This window comes from Rhinolophus ferrumequinum, chromosome 10 (assembly GCF_004115265.2).
Source record: "Rhinolophus ferrumequinum isolate MPI-CBG mRhiFer1 chromosome 10, mRhiFer1_v1.p, whole genome shotgun sequence".
NCBI lineage: Eukaryota > Metazoa > Chordata > Mammalia > Chiroptera > Rhinolophidae > Rhinolophus > Rhinolophus ferrumequinum.
In genome coordinates, this window is record NC_046293.1 from 64,605,287 (window position 1) to 64,623,907 (window position 18,621).

General features: G+C 35.9%; 1 protein-coding gene across 3 annotated transcripts in view; it reads right to left on the minus strand.

Annotated features, from left to right (window-relative positions):
* Positions 1 to 3,010: 3,010 nt before the first annotated feature.
* MDM1 (Mdm1 nuclear protein) overlaps positions 3,011 to 18,621 on the minus strand; it is a 29,291-nt gene continuing 13,680 nt past the window's right edge. The window contains exons 8-15 of one of the 3 annotated variants that reach the window (XM_033118525.1): positions 14,791 to 14,820; positions 14,282 to 14,457; positions 12,371 to 12,667; positions 11,476 to 11,588; positions 11,276 to 11,382; positions 6,824 to 7,073; positions 5,141 to 5,200; positions 3,011 to 3,856 (exon numbers count right to left, since the gene is read on the minus strand). In XM_033118525.1, the coding sequence (XP_032974416.1) occupies positions 3,744 to 3,856; positions 5,141 to 5,200; positions 6,824 to 7,073; positions 11,276 to 11,382; positions 11,476 to 11,588; positions 12,371 to 12,667; positions 14,282 to 14,457; positions 14,791 to 14,820 (1,146 nt within the window). In that variant the 3' untranslated portion in view covers positions 3,011 to 3,743. The remainder of the gene's footprint in view (positions 3,857 to 5,140; positions 5,201 to 6,823; positions 7,074 to 11,275; positions 11,383 to 11,475; positions 11,589 to 12,370; positions 12,668 to 14,281; positions 14,458 to 14,790; positions 14,821 to 18,621) is intronic. The other 2 variants (XM_033118526.1, XM_033118527.1) reach the window with 2 other exon arrangements.

An 18,621-nucleotide genomic window follows, 5' to 3' on the forward strand; every position in this document is an offset into this window, starting at 1 on the left:
AACAATTGGCCCAAAAACTAGCTCCGGCAGACTACTGGGTGTAGAATATACTGGAGAGAAACTGAACAATTTCCCAACATCACTACATGGTCCATTAGGTGGTTCGAATCGGTTGTGAACTCCCCAAACATGTGTTGACTTCATGCTCTGACTTCCAAATGCCCCCCAGTCCTCATCTCTGACTCCGTTCCCAAGGACATGCTCTGATAGAGGTCTGGGGCGTAATGAAGGCAATGGGTGGGACTAGTAGATAGAGCATTTAGTGGAGAAGCGGATGGCACCTGTAGGATGACTACTCCTCCCATCTTACCTGCCTTCTAGCAGGGGTAGTACTATGGAAGAGCTGCCCTCTGCTTGAGGGAGGTTGCTATCCTTGACAGGCCCTTGCAGGACCAGGGTGGGAATGAAACATGAACTACAGTTTAAGGAGGCTTGCCTCTTAACCTGAGAGGGGAAAAAAGGGCTGAGTCTTTCTGTGTCTCCTCTCACCACAGGAGAAAGACACACGGCCAAAGCAGAGTGCAGGATCAACAGTAGCGTGAAGTTGAGCAGCAAAGGGCTGAAGATACCACTGCCCTGGTTTTCATCCATGAGTCAAGCTAGAGGGACAGACTGGCTTCTCAGAGCTCCCCATGACCAGGCCCAGCGGGGCACAACCGTAGCTAGTCCAGTGACAGAGACTCTTCTTTATCCTGGAGTAGCCTTTATGTAGCCAACTCATCTAGGGAAACAGAGTGACGATGGCAGTGTGACAAAGCCTGATGCCACCACATATAAAAGTACCAAAAACAAAATGTAAATGATTCTAGGATCACATGCGTTTTAGATTATGTGCTCCTTTGGTAAGCTTCCAGAAGTCGGGATGTTTTCTGGGTGTCTACAACTACAACAAAGGTAAAATCCATCCTTGAGCACCCTGGGTAGCCAACTGCAACCCAGCTGCATACAAGGACAAACTTGTTTTCAATGTTGACTCTCTTTCCTTCTAGTTGAATCCATTTGTACAATGTGTTCATATACCCTTTTTTCTTCACTAGAAAGGTACGTGGTTCATTTATCTTCAAGAAAGCAAAGTTAAAAATGTAACTCCCAAATGAATCAACTGGAGAACTGAATCACAGTTAAGACTCACCATTTTGGCACTCCAGAGTAGGCAGTGTGGGTAGATTTCGAGGAAAAAGACCTAGGTTTAATTATCAGCTATGAGATCTTGGTCCAGTCATTTAGTCTAAGAGTGTTTGCCCATCTGTAAAATGAGGATATTTGTGCTTCAATCTCACGATAACATTTCCTACCATGTACTAAGCAATTTATCATGTTCTTTATTCTTAATTCTCAAAACCATCCTTCAAGGGTTCTTAAGAGTTCAGATTCCCACAGCGACCCACAGATGAGAGCAAAAACAAACGTGCAAAGCCTCCATATATGTGTATTTGTGCACTTTTATCTGGGTTCTCAAACAGGGATACATGGGAATCTCAGCATCTAGGGTGAAAATCGTGAGAAAGGAAGAAGAGGCAGTAGGTGTGCATTTTGGAAAAAACTTCCATTGTGATTTTGATAGCCTCTCCCAGTCCAGCTTTTGAGATACCAATTTCGACAAAAATACCAAACCACCAGTTTATAATATTGATTTGAGTGTACACTGTATGGAGGGATAGATAGAATGAACTGCAAAAGGAAATGAGGAAGCTTTTAAGATAATGGAAATGTAGTGGATCTGGGTTGTGGTGTTGGTTTCACAGATGTATATACATTCTTTCCAAACTCATTGAGCTATAAAAATTTTTTTAATGATTGTAGGTTTTTGTACATGAAAGTATATCTTAATAAAATTGATTAAAACATTGAGTTAACAATCCCAGCTCCTACATGCCAACAACTCTTATGGAACATTTCTCAAGTAAACTACTTACCCCCCAATTCAAGCATATGTTCTTTGAGTTGCTCTTTTAGTATGAGTGATGGAATAGTACTGATCCCTCAACATTATTTTGTCCCCAGGGCCACTGAGTACAGCTTTTAAGAGACAGTCAGCAGTATGCTACAAGGACAAACTGTCAGACACAGACTGCGGTAATATCCTCAACCTCCTGAGAACCATACCCTAATCCATCTAATACCCGATAGGACAGATCAAGTGGAGTGACTTACTCCAATGGATGAACTCAGACTTTACATTCTATAGCTTAGGTAAGATAGACTGTAAGTTATGCAGTTCCTTGCAAGCTAGCTAGAATTCCTTTCTTCACTGTAGATCGGTGGTCAGCCAATGAAAATTCTGCCTAACAAACTAAACCAACTTTCAGTTCCAAATTTATTTTACAATATGCCTCAGTACACATTTGTACAGAAGCCAAGACAATTTGTGTTCTAAAATCCAATTGTATCCTAATTTCTAACTTTTATTTCCATCTTTAGTTACTTAGTAACTTTTTTAATCAAACTATTTTAAAAGGTCAGTATTTGTAAGCAAATAATTGTACGCCCACAGTTCTTTATAATCTCATAACATAAAAATCTTTTATAATGAAAACTAACATTGTGAACTGATGATTTGTACAAGCACTTTTAACCAAATTAAGCACTTTAGGACATTGTTCATTTGTTTTCTAACCAATAAGCATAAATATTCTGTATAGTTTATCTTCAGTACCTTCTACAAATTATTATAAAGATTTTATGTAATTTTATGAAATCCGTATTTTTAAAAAATTAAATTTATCATGATTTGCAAGATAAAGAGTAAGATAACAGAACATGTCTTATGAGTGAAATAGTCAAAAAGCATGTATTAAATTTTTAAAAAATTATCCTGCTTTGGAAATTCTATGCTTCCTACATTTGTGCAAAATATTGTGGACTTAGTTTCAATGCATTTGGATTGCTGCAAAAGAAGTATAACAGTTGTTTAACCTGCTATGAGTAGAATGTTTCTAAAAGATAATTATTTGCCCCATGTAATAACATTCTGGAGAAGTCAAACACTTGAAATAAACAGAATTGAAATACTTGATCAATTTTTATTTTGAAATGTCTACAAATTTTTAGTTCCCCATTATACAAATAATTTTTAAAAATTCAGACATTATTCAAATGTAAGCCAGTCCTTGTACAATTAGAATGCACACAAAGATCAAAAATATACATATACTCTCAGCAAACTTTGTTACATAAATAGGAAAAATATATACAGCTGGTATTTTCAAACTAAAATAAAATTATCTTAACATTGTAACCACATACAGAAGGTACTGAAAAAATACCACTACAGAAAAAGTTAAAGGAACAAAAAATTCATTTTATGACATCTATAATTATAAAGATACATAGAACCAATTTTAGGGAAATATATACTTCACACTTGGATCTTAGTCTTTACTTCATTTTGTTCACTTTTTTACAATATTCTCTGGATAGGTAAAATGCACAATTCTACCAGCTATCTTTGACACCTAATACAAAAAGTTAGAACATGTGAAGCACTATATAATCTACTCATACGTCTTTCTACTTTGGGATTCATGTAAGAAGAATTCTTTAAAAGTTAAATTTGTATGAACCTGTGTTAAAATTTTCCAAGTAAACTGACTGGCTATTGAAAAATCAAATAATTCTTTGTAAGCAGAAAATGTTAGAAAAAAAATCCAAACACTTGAAAAGTCTTAACATAGTAAAGCAATAAAGAAAAACTGTGCCAGTGGTTCCCTAGATAAAAGCAACTCAACCAGGTGCATGTTTAATTATGTTTTGCCCCAGAAATTCTCCTTCCTTTTCTGAGCTCGTGCCAGAGTTTGAAAAGCCTGGAGACTTGAAGCTGCAGAGCGAGCCGAAATCTCAGATAATCTGTCCACATCTGCGATGAAAGAATTATAGTCAGTGATAAAAATAACTCATAAAAAATATTGTTTTGTAACACTGACAAAAAAGTAAAAGTAGCAAGCTTTGTAATGTCAACGTTGATTCTGACAGAAAAAAAAATAATCTATAGAAATATAAGAGAGTAATGTTTTCAGAATAGTTCATAGTAATTTTCCAAGTTTACCAAATTCAGAAATCAAACATTTTAATGTTAAATGAGCATTCTGTTTCCTTCCTGAAATCCCACAATGTCATTACCTTAAACACACAGCTTATGATTTCAGTATTACCTGGAAACAATTCATCATCATACTTTCTTGTCCTACTTTAAAAAGAACAGCTGTTCTGAGAGAAAAGCTTCTCAAAACTTTGTAAAAACAAAATGCCATAGCTTAACATGGTACTTACAAAACATTTCTAAAATAATCTCACTTAATGTAGAAATAATATTTGACTTTAATGTGCTGCCCTTTCATTATTACTGAAATTCCTCATCCTGAGTGAGCAAATCTATTATAAGACTATTTGTAAACATTGTTCTTCCATTAAAGAGAAATCAGAACTGGATTCAAACTGTCCAGATAATTCCACTTTAAAACATAGTAACTTGATTTCTAGCTCACTGAAGTCTGAAAACAAAGTCCCAAATTTGCTTAGAGGAGAGAAAACCTTTAATGTGTGTGAACTTAAAATATGTAAAATATTAATTCAAATTTAATTTCAAATCCAAAATTTATAATTCAGTAATTTCATACTTCTAAGACTGAATAAAAATTGTAATTTCAGTGGTTCGTATCAAAAAGTCAAAATTCCTCCTGCTACTATTAGAAGCAAATTGATTTGTCAGAATGAAAACTACACAGAAGAAAAAAGTTCATTTTCTGTAATCATATTTTTTTTGAGAATTGAAAATTGGTAAGCATAGGCATTTGGAGAAAATGCTGGCTATATAACGCTAGGTCAACTTCCTAAGCCCCCACCTAGCCAGGGTGGAAAAACAGAAAGAGTTCTGACCTCAGTGTGATGTGAGGCACAATCTCTTACCATTTGTTTGCCCTAGAGAAGATTTTCCAAGGCTTTAGGTCCCAGTTTACTCATTTGTAAAATGGGGATAATTTTACCTCCTTCACAAGATTTCAAGGATCCAATGAAACAACATCTGTGAAAATACTTTGTAGACTATATAATGCTAGTCAATTTTAAGATCATTATACTATTACAAACTACCATATAATAAAACCTCATACTTTTATCTTACGTTATTTGACTATGGAAATACCTTCATCATGAAAGCCTTCATGCTGAGGTAACTGGAAATTGTTCTTCTTTGCTTTTCCCACTTAAAAAAAAAGGCAGAAGAAATTATCTGTCAAAGCTACCCAACAGTGTATCTTATTTATGTAAACCCTTAGTGAAAGCAGGCTGTCAAAATTTTATTAATTTTAAATCTTTAATAGAAATTACTATCAAAGGGCCATTCATTAATTTATAATGTGCTTATTAGGAACAAAGAGGTAAACAAACAATGGGGTAACCTCCTAGAATTCTTCTCAATGATAATGTTGATCTATTGTAACTTTAAAAGAACGTCTTTCTGTTTAAAGATGGTAGATGGAATATACACATTTACAAAAATGACATAAACCCACAGAAAAGAAAATGGGAGACAAAAACACAGCAACAAAATTTTGGAAAGGGGAAAGCAAATAAAAGTGCAGTGAGTGTGTTGTTATCATACTCAAGCAAGTTGACTCCTCAAGCAGAGGAGGGAAATCGAGAAGCAACCACTTTGTTCCCCTAACGTGTCAGTGTTTGGGAGTACTGAGTAGCACTGAAAGTTGGAGTGAACGTAAGACTGAACGAAGAAACTGGTTGAAAGTCTTTTTACAAACAGACTGCCAGGTCTTTTAAATTTGCACAGGTAGGTAACAGCCCCTCTCCCAAAAGAGTAACAGAGATTTCATCTCTAAAGGTTTATTAAAGCTACTCTAACTAAAGGATATTAGGTTCAACTCAGGGTAAGGGTACCATATTCAAAACAGGGAGATTATATATGTATCATCTATCTTCCGAAAGAGATAAAACATGCGATCCATGAAATGAAAACATGATGCTGTATAAAAGGAATATGGAGTGCTAAAAAAAATTCTTAGAAATTAAAAATATAGTAAAATTATTTTAAAAAACTGGAAGAGGTAGAAGATAAAAATTAGTAACCCTTTCAAATTAAAATAAGAAGACAGAGATGGCAAATGGAAGAGGTAAGAAAATAAAATAAAATCATGGTCAACATGTCCAACGTCTGATTAATGGGAGTGCCAGAAGAAAAGGAAACAGAAAATGGAGGGAAAGAAATTACTGACTAGATAATTCAAGAAAATTTCCCAGAAGTGAGGAACCAAGTTTCTAGACTGAAAAGGTATACTGAGTACTAGCAAAATGAATGAAAAGAGACCCATTGTAAAATTTTAGAGCACTGAGTATAAAGAAAAGAACCCAAAAGCTGCCAGGAAAAAAAGCCACATACAAAAGATCAAAAATAAAAAGAACATCAGACTTCTCAACAGTAATAGTGGAAGCTAGAAAAGAGCAGAGCAATGCCTAATAAAACTAAAGGAAAATAATTTATGACCTTGAATTCTACATGCAGGCCACATCTGGCAATGTCTGAAGACACTTTTGATTGTCACACTTAAGGAAGGGGTGCTACTGGCATCTAGCGCGTTGCCTAAATGTGTACGGGAAAATACTTGAGAGACACCTCACACTTATACAAAAGTGAACTTGGGTACAGCACAATTAACTGTTGCAAAGATGAGGTCTTTCCTATTTAAAGAAATTTATTACATTAAGTAAAAACCTAAATAACATCATTTATTAACATATAGTACATACTTATAGCCTGTGTATCAGTTTAATGCTTTCAGTTTAAAAGACAAAAAATTACAACCAAAATAATTACCATTATGCTGAAATTCTGGGTCTTTCAGAGAGCCCTGAATCCGACGAGAGGGATGCCAGTAGGATGGAGCAGAGGGTGGAGAAGGAGACTGCCCCGGTGTGTTTGCTGGATGTTCTGGACTTTTTGAACCTGGATTTGCCTCAGCAAATCTGGAGATATTGATATCAGAATCTTCTCTCAAAGGCAGGGGATCAAGTGTTTTTATACCAGCAGCTGGAGAAGTCAGGAGGGCTACTGCACGACCTTCTTTCTAAATGAAAAAAAAGATACATATGTGTCGTATAAACAAACATATAAATACAAACAAAATCATCATAAAATCAGGAGGAGAAAATATGGGGAACTTTATATAACTTCTATGTGGGGAAGATTTTATAAGTCTAAAAACCAAATATAGATAAACATTTAGTTATATGAAATATATACACAGGGTGCCAAAAAAATGTACATACATTTTTAGACAGGAAAAAACTGTATTAAAATTGTAATAATATATACTGATAACAAAAGATGAATCAAGTCACGTTTGACTTCTGCAATCACGAGAGATGCTCAAAGTGGTTACCATCAGCGTCCAGACACTTCTGGTTATGGGGAACACTGTTCGGGAGACTTCCGTGGCGAGTGTGTAAACTGCTCCAGCACCACAGCAGAAGCAGCAGGACTTGTTGCTGTGCGAGGCCTCCCGGATCTTCCCTTGTGCACGTCACACACAGCACCATGCGTCTCAGACTTACCACAAATGCGTGCACTTGTTTGGGTGTTGGAGGCTCTGTTACATACTCATGCCTCCATTGTCATTGTACTTCCACAACATCCTCGAATTTCAAATACCAGCTCCAAACATTGTGCTCCTCGAGCGACAACCGTGCTTCCGCCATTTTCTTTGTCTGTCCTCCCTGTCGCTTGGTGACGCTAGCATTCATTTGATTAATGCTATCTTTTGAGCGAACGTCATACTAACGTAATTCAATTCAATTAAACTTCGAAAAGCAATACATAGATAACATCTCTTAAAATGGGTATATATTTTTTGGCACCCCTGGTATATACCATATATATACATTTTAAAAAATTAAAGAGAAAACTTGAGGAAAATATATAACTTATATGATTGATGGTGAATTATCATTGTCACATAAGTATTTCTTTAACAATAACAAGAAAAAGATAAACCTAATTAAAAAGTAAGATAAGGATATGTAAAAGTAATGCATATACACCGAAAATACAAATGGCAAACATATTCTATCTCACTTATAATCAAATAATTTCAAAATAAAAGCAATGAGGTATCATTTTTTCACTTCCCAAATTACAAAGATTACTTAAAAAAAAAAGTATAATACTAGAGCTGGCAAGGATGTAGAAAAATTGGCATTACAGTATTGCTGGGAGCACAATGTTTTGGGGGTGCTGGCAAAACATAGCAAAAGCCTTAAAATTTTGTATTCTTTGACCACACAATAACACTTGGGGAGTATTTACAAAAAAGGAGATAATAGCAATATGAACAAAAATGTAGCTAAAGGATAGATTTCAAAATAGGAAAATTAAGAAAAAGCAATAGGCATCTAGTTTTAAAAAATAGATTTCAACCATAACCATCTGGTTAAAACAACCATAATATAACTACAGATTACATATGTTATTAAAAATTTGAAATTATATTTAATGATATGGAAATATGTTCACAATACATTGCTAAGTGAGAAAAAATGGGTTATAAAGGCTTATCTACAGTCTAATAAAGGAATACACTATATACCTAAATAACTCAAAAATTTAACAGTGGATGTCTCTGAATAGTAGGTGTGACATCATTTATTATCTATTTTATTTTTGTAAGTATTTTTTATTATCTACAATGATAATGTATCACTATCCTAAAAATCCCTGTAAAGTTTTACTTTACATCTGATTCTAATCAATCTTCTGAATTCCTCCTGCCACATTTCCTTTAGTAAACCTATATATATATACACATAAGCAACAGGAAAGAGTTTAAATGTTCTGTCACTCCAATAACACTCTTTCAGCACATTTTTCATGGGTACCAGCCATGAGCCGGGTTCTAAGCACTGGTCTGTGCATGTTCTCTAACCGACTTCAGCAACCTCTCCGATCCTACCACAACCTCTCCATAATCTCAATTTCTAACCACCGCCTCCTAACTTTAAAACTAATCCCCTCAGGTACCCTTAATTCCAACAAGTCCTTAAGTCTGACAGGACCTCCCATCCATTGATCCTGTCACCTTTGTACTATACCTTACTTTATTGAGTCCTATTTTCCCTCCCTAACCAACTCAACGTCCACGGGTAATCACTATTATGACTTACTCCCTTAACAAAACATGAACTTCAGTTAAAACCAATTCTCTACCTGTCCAGCACCTCTGCATCCAAACGTGCCTGGAGAAAAATACACGACCTATCCTGACTGGTTTTACATCAAATTTGTGCTCACTAACCTAACATAGCCCCTCAGTGTTGCTCTGTAGGACCTCACGTTCCTCTGGCCCACTCACTTTCGCACTGTCTGAAAGACCATTTCACACTTTACTCTCTTTCCTGAAACCTCCAACATTTTCTTCCCCAGCCTCATTCCCAACAAGGATCTTTCTTCATAATCTGCCAAAAGCAATCAGAAGAGACTTTCCCAAACCTCCCACATTTTCCTGCATTTCATCAGCAGTGCCCATCTGATCTGCCTTCCCTCTTTTAACTCTACCAGTGCTACGGCTAACTAACCCTGCCACATCTCCCCCAAATCCTACGCCCTTTCTCCTATTCAAGAACATCTTTCCAACAATTTTCCCCTCACCCCTGCATCATCTTTTCTCTCTTTAAAATTGTTCTCATCAACGTACAACTGTGCTGTTCTCTTCTCCTCTGATCTCACGTTTTCTACCTCCCACTCCACTACTCTGCTCCCCTGCATAGAGAAAACCCTGGAACGCATCGTCTGTGATGCTGCTGCCAACTCCTCTCCTCTCCGTTCTCTTCAACTCCCGGGCATTTAGGCTTTCGTCCCTCCCCTTCGTCTAAGTCCCCAACCACGCCAGGCAGCTGACTGCAATCACTGATTGTCCTCCCTTCCTGACCCAGCAGCAGCATTGCCGCTCCCTCCTCCAGGACCCTGCAGTCTCCTGTTTCCCACCACCTCACTGATGGCTCCTCTTCTGTCGCTCTGCTGGTTACTCCTCAGCTTCCCAAGATCAAAGCCCTGGGACTCAGACCTGCCTACTCCTCCTCTTCTCTGTCTGATGATCGCCCCCAATCTCAAGACCTTACATACCTCTACCACCCATGTGATAAAGAGCCTAAATCTCCATCTGCAGCCCAACTTCTCCTCTACACTCCAAACCCAATCAATTCCCTACTCCACCTGTCTACTTGTATGTCTAATAAGCTTCTCAAATTTAACATGTGAAGAACAGACTCTTGCTTTTCCCTGACATATCTTTTCCTCACATTGTTTTCCTCATCAGTTAAATGGCAACTCCATCCGTACTGCTCAGGCCAAAAATCCTCTGTCATCCCTGATTTTTCCCTTTCTCCCACCGCATATCTTACACATCGGCAAATCTTATCAGCTATATCTTCGATGTATTTCCAGAATCAGACTTTATCACATGACCAAATGACCATCACTCTTGCCTGGACATTGGAAATGACTCCCATCACTCCTCTGCCCCTCCAAAGCTTCCCATTTCATTCAGAACAAAATTCAAAGCTTTCGTTATAATCTGTAGGCCCTACACAACTGAGTCGCCCACTATACCTCTGAACTTATTGCCCATCTTATTCTCCCTCCCTTGCTCTGTGCTCCAGCCACACTGACTTCCTGACTGTTCCTCCAAGAATGAGCTACCTTGTCACCTCGGGGGCTTGGCACGTGTTCTCCTGTCTAGAATGCCTTCCTAGATATGCATGTGGGTGAGTCCTTCACCCACTTCAGATTCAGCTCAAAGGCCACCCTCTTAGGAAAAGCTTTCTTGGCCACTGCCCTGCTTTATTTTTCTCTTAGTACTTATCACACTATGTTTTCCTGTTTATTGTCTCTTTCTTCCACTCGAATGTAGTTCAATAAGGGTAGGATTTTTGTCTGTTTCCTTCACTGCTGTATCTCCAGTGCTAAAACAGTTCCTGGAACATAGCTGACTACAATTGCCACAAAAGTAGATGCTCAATAAATAGAACTGTTTTTCTTCTCTCTTCCGGTAGAGTCACTACAGACAAGATTTGAAAGTCTATCAAGCAGAAATACAATGCCAATACCAGAAAAAACAACCCAGTGCTTTTGCCTGACTAAAAATACATTAACAGCATTGTCTCCACATATGATCCACAAAATTTTCTAAAATCTAAACCTATCATTCATTTATTAAATGTGACTAAAATAATCACTCCCTGAAGAGATGTTTTTCCCCAAAATATAAATATTTACCTTCTTAAAATCACCCTTCGAAGTTTCTAAGACATCTTGAGAGGGCATTCTTTTCCTCTGTTCCGGAGCTGGAGGCTTCACTTTAGGAGACACCAAAACAGCACCACCTGGAAACATGCAGAAGATTAAGTGTCAATTAAACTAAATTTTCAAGTAGAAAAGGCAGGTTAAGTAAGAACTGCACGATGTTTGTCTATTACCAACAGCTGGAGTGGTAAGATCATGATGAGTCCTTTGGATTCCACCAAGTTCTCTCAGTTTAGGAGTAGGAAGCCTGCCTCCTTTTACTGAGGATACAGAAGAAGAATCTGACCTACAAATTAAAACAATCTATCATGAAGCATTCTTCCAGGAAATATGATCAAAAATACTTTGCCATCATTATGCAATAACAAAGTATAAAACTTTCAAGATAAGGCTATTTTGTTCCTGAAAAATATAAATCTACATGCAGGTAAGAGTGACTGAATTTTGGAAAAGAGGTACAATCACTGCAAGTCAGCAACAACAGAGCAGAGAATTATCCGGTTAAATCAGGGCCTAAGTCCCATATTATCTGCAAAACTCATGAATGAATGATAAGGGATCTGGAATATGAACAAAAAGCACCATTATCAATGGTAGAGAACCACTCCCCAAAGAAATCTGCATATAAATCAACAGGAATTAGCTATTTACTGAAATCACTTATTTTAATATTATAAAACATTATCTTTTCTTTCTTTTTTGGTGTATTCATCTGATACTGAAGAAAATCAGTTATTTTCCTTAAATCATAAAGAAAGCCATTCTTCCAGACATATTTACAAATCAGGCAAATCATAATTAGCAGGACACAAATGAAAATAATACCAACTACTTCCTCCCAAGTAGTTCAGTGTCCAATTGTTCAATTACCAATTTGTGGTGACTCAAATACCTGACTGAATCAAATTATAAACCATAAGAATGCCTACTTCATGACATTAAAGTAAAATCTGCTCTTTATTAGTCATAAAACCAAAAGCGTAAACCGCAATACTTAGTGACAAAACAAAATACATATTAACCATGCACAATAATGCTGCTATATACTGATTAATTTAAAACTCTCACCCTTCTTCTTTCTTGTCTGCCTTAGATTTTTCATGTACTTCCAACTTGTCTAACTCTCCCATATAAACCTGCTTGTCCCTTTCCCTTTCCTCCTGTTCCTTTCTCCGCGGTTTCTGTATGTCTTCATTGGTGTTCTCTGCATCCCAAGCCAGACGCCTTCTAACAGGTATGGTGGGAGCACCTGACACACCCAATTCCTCCATGGTATTTTTCTGGGGCTGTTCTTCCAAGACAGGTCTTTTTTCTTCTAGTTTTGTAGAAGGACATTTCTGCAAAGTCTTATGGCTTATAGGATCTCTGCATAACAAAATAAGTTTTACTTTAAGCTTGCATAGTTTGAGGATTCTAGTTGACACTAATTTTAATGAGTCCATCATTCCCTTTCACTGTTCACAGCTGTATGTTTCCCATAGACACCGCCTTTCCCAGGCATGGAAGAAAGAAATCTAATAATAAATCAGACAGAGAAAGACAAATACCATACGATCTCACTTATATGTGGAATTTAAAGAAAAGAATAAATGAACGAACTAATCAGAAACAGTCTCAGAGACAAAGAGGGAAAACTGAGGGTTGCTAGATGGGAGGGCAGAGTGGGGATAAGGGGGAAGGTGAGGGGATTAGAAAGCACAGTCGGTAACCACAAGATGGCCACGGGGATATAAAAGTCAATTTGGGGGAGGTAATCAATAATGGTGTAAAGATTTTGTAGGGTATCCGATGGACACTTGTCTCGTTAGGGAGACCACCTCAGGGGTGATGTAGATGCCTGATCACTGCACTGCACATCTGAAGCTGAAGCTGAACAATAATGAATGTCAACTACAACTTTATATATACGTATATACATGTGTATATATATATATACACATACATATATTTACAAGAAACGGAGTACAGCAGTAGAAATAGAGACTGGAAATGTAATGGCTGTGTGCGATGTCAGAGGGGTAGTGGATGGGGGAAGGAGGGTTGTCACTGTGTGAGGGATATAAATGATAAATGTCTATTACATTGTTTTGTGCACCTGAAACTAATAAAAAAGTTATAAAAAAAAGAGTTCATTTTACAGTACAATAAAGTTGTGATCTGGAGTTCCTATTAAAATATTCAAAAATATTTTTATCTCCTCTTACCTTCACATATACATGCTTGTACTACCACTGACAAAACTCAGATATATCTCCTAAATTGGCATTTATACACATAAACCAGGACCCCACCTGGTCTAACTCATTCAGTTACTCAAATTAGAGTTTGTGCACAAACTCAAATGGACTTGTGGATCTGGTAAGCTGATTCAAATTTTATACGTTAGATAGATAATTCTTTTCCAGATATTGTTTAATAGATTTTGTGATGAACTTTTTAAATCAGATGTCATATAATTAGAATTTACAGTTCAATTTGGTATGTATGACTATATTAATATACTGTGACAACTAAAAATTATTTTACTTGCCTCAAATCATTGTGCTATTTCTCTTATAAATAGTTAAATCCTGTTCACTTCAAAATCTAAAACAACAGAGAATTCATCCATAGGAGCAGGACCTGAGTTCCATATTAACCATGAAACTTTATTATTGAAAAATAATGGATATGTACTAATAGCTTACTTTTAAAATTCTTTTACAGCTACTGTATAATCATCCCAATTCTACTTTTACTTATTAACAAGGAATATTATAAAATCCCATCTTCCAGATTTACATTATTATTTATACACAAGTGTGTAAAGCAAGTATGTAGTTTTATTTTTCAGAAAATAAACTAAAAATAATGAAATATAATAAATGGCTGGCATATCTCTATTTGATCAGAAGATGAATTTTGAATATTCATATCATTTCCTATATAATTCCATGCTACAACATACTTTTTTTTCACCATACACAAAGAACATCTCACCCAGCAAGATCTAATGCTCTAATGTTACTACTAATGGTTCCTTCTGAGCTCGTGGTTGAGGAGACATCCCAACAGCGGTTGTTATCAGACAGAATCTGGTTCAGATGGTCCCGAGAAAAATGTGTTCCCTGTAGTCGTTTCCTATAAAATTCAGCCATCTCTCGGAGTTCTTTAACCTACGCAGGAGAGTTAAGACATCATGAATTACTGTAAACGCTCCTTTGCCAATATCACCAAGTAGCATATCAAAGACATTGCACACATACAGCCAGAGACCAAGAAGAAATTAAAGCAAAAATAGCCACATACATTCATTAATCTATGCACATTTTAAGCAGAAATTAAACATCAAGCTAAAGCACAATGCAGTTATTTGTCTCAGGCCAGCAGGCAGGGAGAAATTTGTAGCAGCTAAGAAAAAATATTGACACCTACTTCTTATTTCAACTGAAATTATACAAGTACTCTATGCATTACTACAGTTTTTTAAAAACTCAAAAGCAACCAACCTCCGCATACCACATGGCATTTACAGAACCCTAGGGGAGGAATACAGAAACATACTTAATGACAGGTTAATGCCATAAATGAATATTAATGGGAATCAGTGAAATACCTTATTATTATTCTAAATATATATCAAACTTGGCAATCAAATTGTTAAGTATTTTCAGTAATATTTAATTCAGTAACTATCTTAATATTAGCTTGAAAATCAGCCACATTATTGCATAGCTGGGATGGTGTCCATGACAGGTAACCTAAATACTATTCCAATTTCCCCACCTCTGGAAGATTACTGATAGGCCAGACACCCCATGCCCTGGTCTTAATTTCCTGGTTTTATAGACAGCTGCTACTAGTATAGAAGCTCCCACTGAGAGAGTCATGAGGCTTCCCCCTCCAAATTCCTCAATGTTTCCTTGGAATCAGCAAAACCTCAACTTTTTAAAAATGTATTAAATATACAGTAACTTTTTAATCCCACAAAATAATAACTGTAATATATTCGACAAACAAAAAAAATGTTCTGATGAACTATAAGGTGATGTGAATTGCCTAATATGCGAATAACGTATTTTCATGTGAAATGGAGCCTTTTGTAACTCATGTAAAAAAACCCTTTCATTTTATATATTATACTGCCACCTGCTGGCTTCCCTAAATACAATTCCATAATGTAAAAAACTTACGTTGCACCTTAAAATTCTGTCTAAAATAATCTGTTATAAACCAGTTACCTCAATAACATTAAAATAAATAAAATAATCTTTATTCTCAAAAGACTATAATTTTTCAATCATAAAGATGGAATATTAGCATTAAAAGGATATTTGGATACTGTCTACTAAAATTGCTTTCTTTCATTTAAAGGCAGAAAAGCAAATAATGAAACTTGGCATTGCAAAAGGAATTGGAGAAACATGGTCTCAGCTGCTTAAGGAGACACTATTGAATGCAAAGAAAAAGTGCTACAACTCTAGGGAATCAGCCAAGGCAAAGGACAGCATCCGCCAGGCATAAGAAACCATATAAACTTCTCTAATGAACCAAACCTGAAACATTCCTAAAGGAGAATTCAAAATACTGTTTTCTTCACCGCCAAAAAAATTGAGCCATATTCATTTATTATTTCTGTCAACTCCTATTCTTTAAAGAAACTTATGAGTACAGGAGGTCCTCAAATAATGTTGTTTCGTCAATATCATTTCATTAAAACACTGATGAGAAGCCATAGGAATGTAACTCTTGTTCATATCAATTAGCCTATGGTAAGACTGGTTTCATTATATGTCATTCGCTTAAAGTCACAGAACCTACTGATGATGTTAAGTGAGGATTTATTGTAGTAGTTTTTGAATTTAATAGGTAGAATTGAGATACATGGGTTGAGTAGAACTACTAACCAACGTACTGAATACACAGGAACCGTGTTTAAAGTGCCTTGATATAATCCAGGTTTTATTTCTAGTATGTACCACCATGTTTCAAATGTTTCATGGCCATTCCATCACCCACATGATAAAATTCTATAAGCCTTAGTTTAGCATTGCTTCTTCCTCTGTGTTCTTAAAGCTCTTCGTGCATATCCCCATTAGTACTTATTGCTTCCTACTGATATTAATTGCTCATGTCATTCTTCCCCATTAACCTATGAACTCCTTGAGGTGAGGAAGAATGTAGCATTTAACCTTGTTTTACGTGTAGACTAAGTGCTAGGTCTGAGCTGAAAGGCCAGTAGCCAAAATAAGCAAAAAGTCCCTGACTCAATGTGCTCACAGTTTGGTAGAGGAAGCGGATGTCCTCTATGATACATTATTATAACTTGGTACCATTTATGCCATATTTAACAAATGAGATACAAGCTGGTTCAAAAGGGAGGCCTATCAGTCCTGTGCTGTGTGTAGGGAGGAGTGGAAAGGCGCAGTGCAGGGCGCTGCATTCTATCCACGAGGGAGGACCTTACCGTTTGATAAATGAGAGGATGGACGAATATACCCTTCACTTACATAGTGATCTAGTTTTATTTGACATGAACTTTTGAAGGAGGAGGGAGAGGAGATACTTACAGAAATACTGTAATATTTTGGTTTACTCAGTTCTACTTGTAACTGACATTCAAAACAATGTTTTAAATTTATCAGCAATCTTTATTAATAATCTTGCTGCTAATGTTATAATGTTTTACAAATATATAATTTTAGACTTCTATAATCCTAAACTAAGATGAAAAATTAGGAGGTTGATTACTCCCAAAGTAAGGTGTTTCCACTAGAAGAGTTTAAAAAATCAATGGTGTGAACTCAGTATTAAGAATAATCCCTACAGCTAACAACCAGAGAGACTAGAAAGGATATAAATAAACCATTCCAAACTCAATTAAAACAACACACACACACCTCTTTCCAGGTAATGTCATCAGATTATATGAGATAGTAAGCACTACAAGTAGAATGTTTTCATTTCTGAATTTCTTTTCCCAAATTATGAACTCAACTAAATCATTTAAAATGTATATGCAGAAAATTCAAACTCAGAAAACTAGAAAAGGGAGGATAAAAACTTTTTTCCCAAAAATCATCCCCCCAAATGAGGAGTCATCTTTGTACTTTGTATAGTGTCAGATGGTTACTAGGCTTATTGGGTGATCACTTTATAAGGTATATAAATGTCTAATCACTATGTTGCACAACTGAAACCAATATAATACTGTATTGTCAAATGGAATTGAAAAGTGTTTTTTTTAATTACCCCAATCAATGTAGTTTGGATGATTAGATTACCTAACAATTAAGAAAAAAAGAAATTTAACACAGATTTAGTAGTTATTCTGAGATGGGACATAACAATTATAATTGCTGGCTATTATTAAAAACAATAGTTTAAGTGGGCATTTTAAAAAGCAATAGTGCCAGTGGTTATATTATGGAAATAAGAACTATACAACCACTGGACAAATAAAAACCACCACCCAAATGTTATATGAATAGGTACTTGGTACTCAGGATAAAATACCAAGTGACTAGACTATAGATTTTAAAAGTACAATATCTCACACAACATAAAAAGGAAATTAAGATGATATATGGGCTAGAAAACTGTAACATGACTCAAAAAATGAGTTAACTTTCTAATGATAACAAAGTCATTGATGTCCAAGTGCATTTGAAGAACGTGAATAATATTCCTTCATGGAATGTTAGGAATGGGAAAACGGGGGAGTACCTTATGTTTAGATACTTCATAAGTAGCCACATACAATAAATGTCTTCGGTTTAAAAACAAAATCTAAGACTTAAATAAAATATAGCCTAAATTAATGTCAACTAAAACTGTTTATCGCCATCAGTGATCACTCACCTCTTTACTAAAAATCCTTACTCTTTTCTAACGCTTGTATTAATAACTATTAGTAAATAATTCAATTTACTTTTTGAATTATTTTGCCAATAGAGATCAAGGCAAACTATACCACCACTAATTTAAATATTTACAGTCACCAATAGCAATGAATAAAACAAACTCTCCCCTCAAAAGTCACATGACCAAACATAATGTAATAGGAAACCCTGCAAAGACAGATCTAAATTAACAACAACAAAAATGTTCTCTTCTATCAGGGCAGGATAAGGACTGTCATCTTATCATGATTTCAGATGTAACAATCCTCTCAGTCCATTAAATGTTTAGATCTGAGATCTAAATACCAACTCTAAGGAAGTCTCAGAGACTAAGATAATTTTTCTAAACCAAGAAGCTTCTCAGGAACCAACTTAGTGAAGCACCTAACCCTATTTATTGGCCACACCAGACCTCTATGAGTATGGCCACACTGTGTC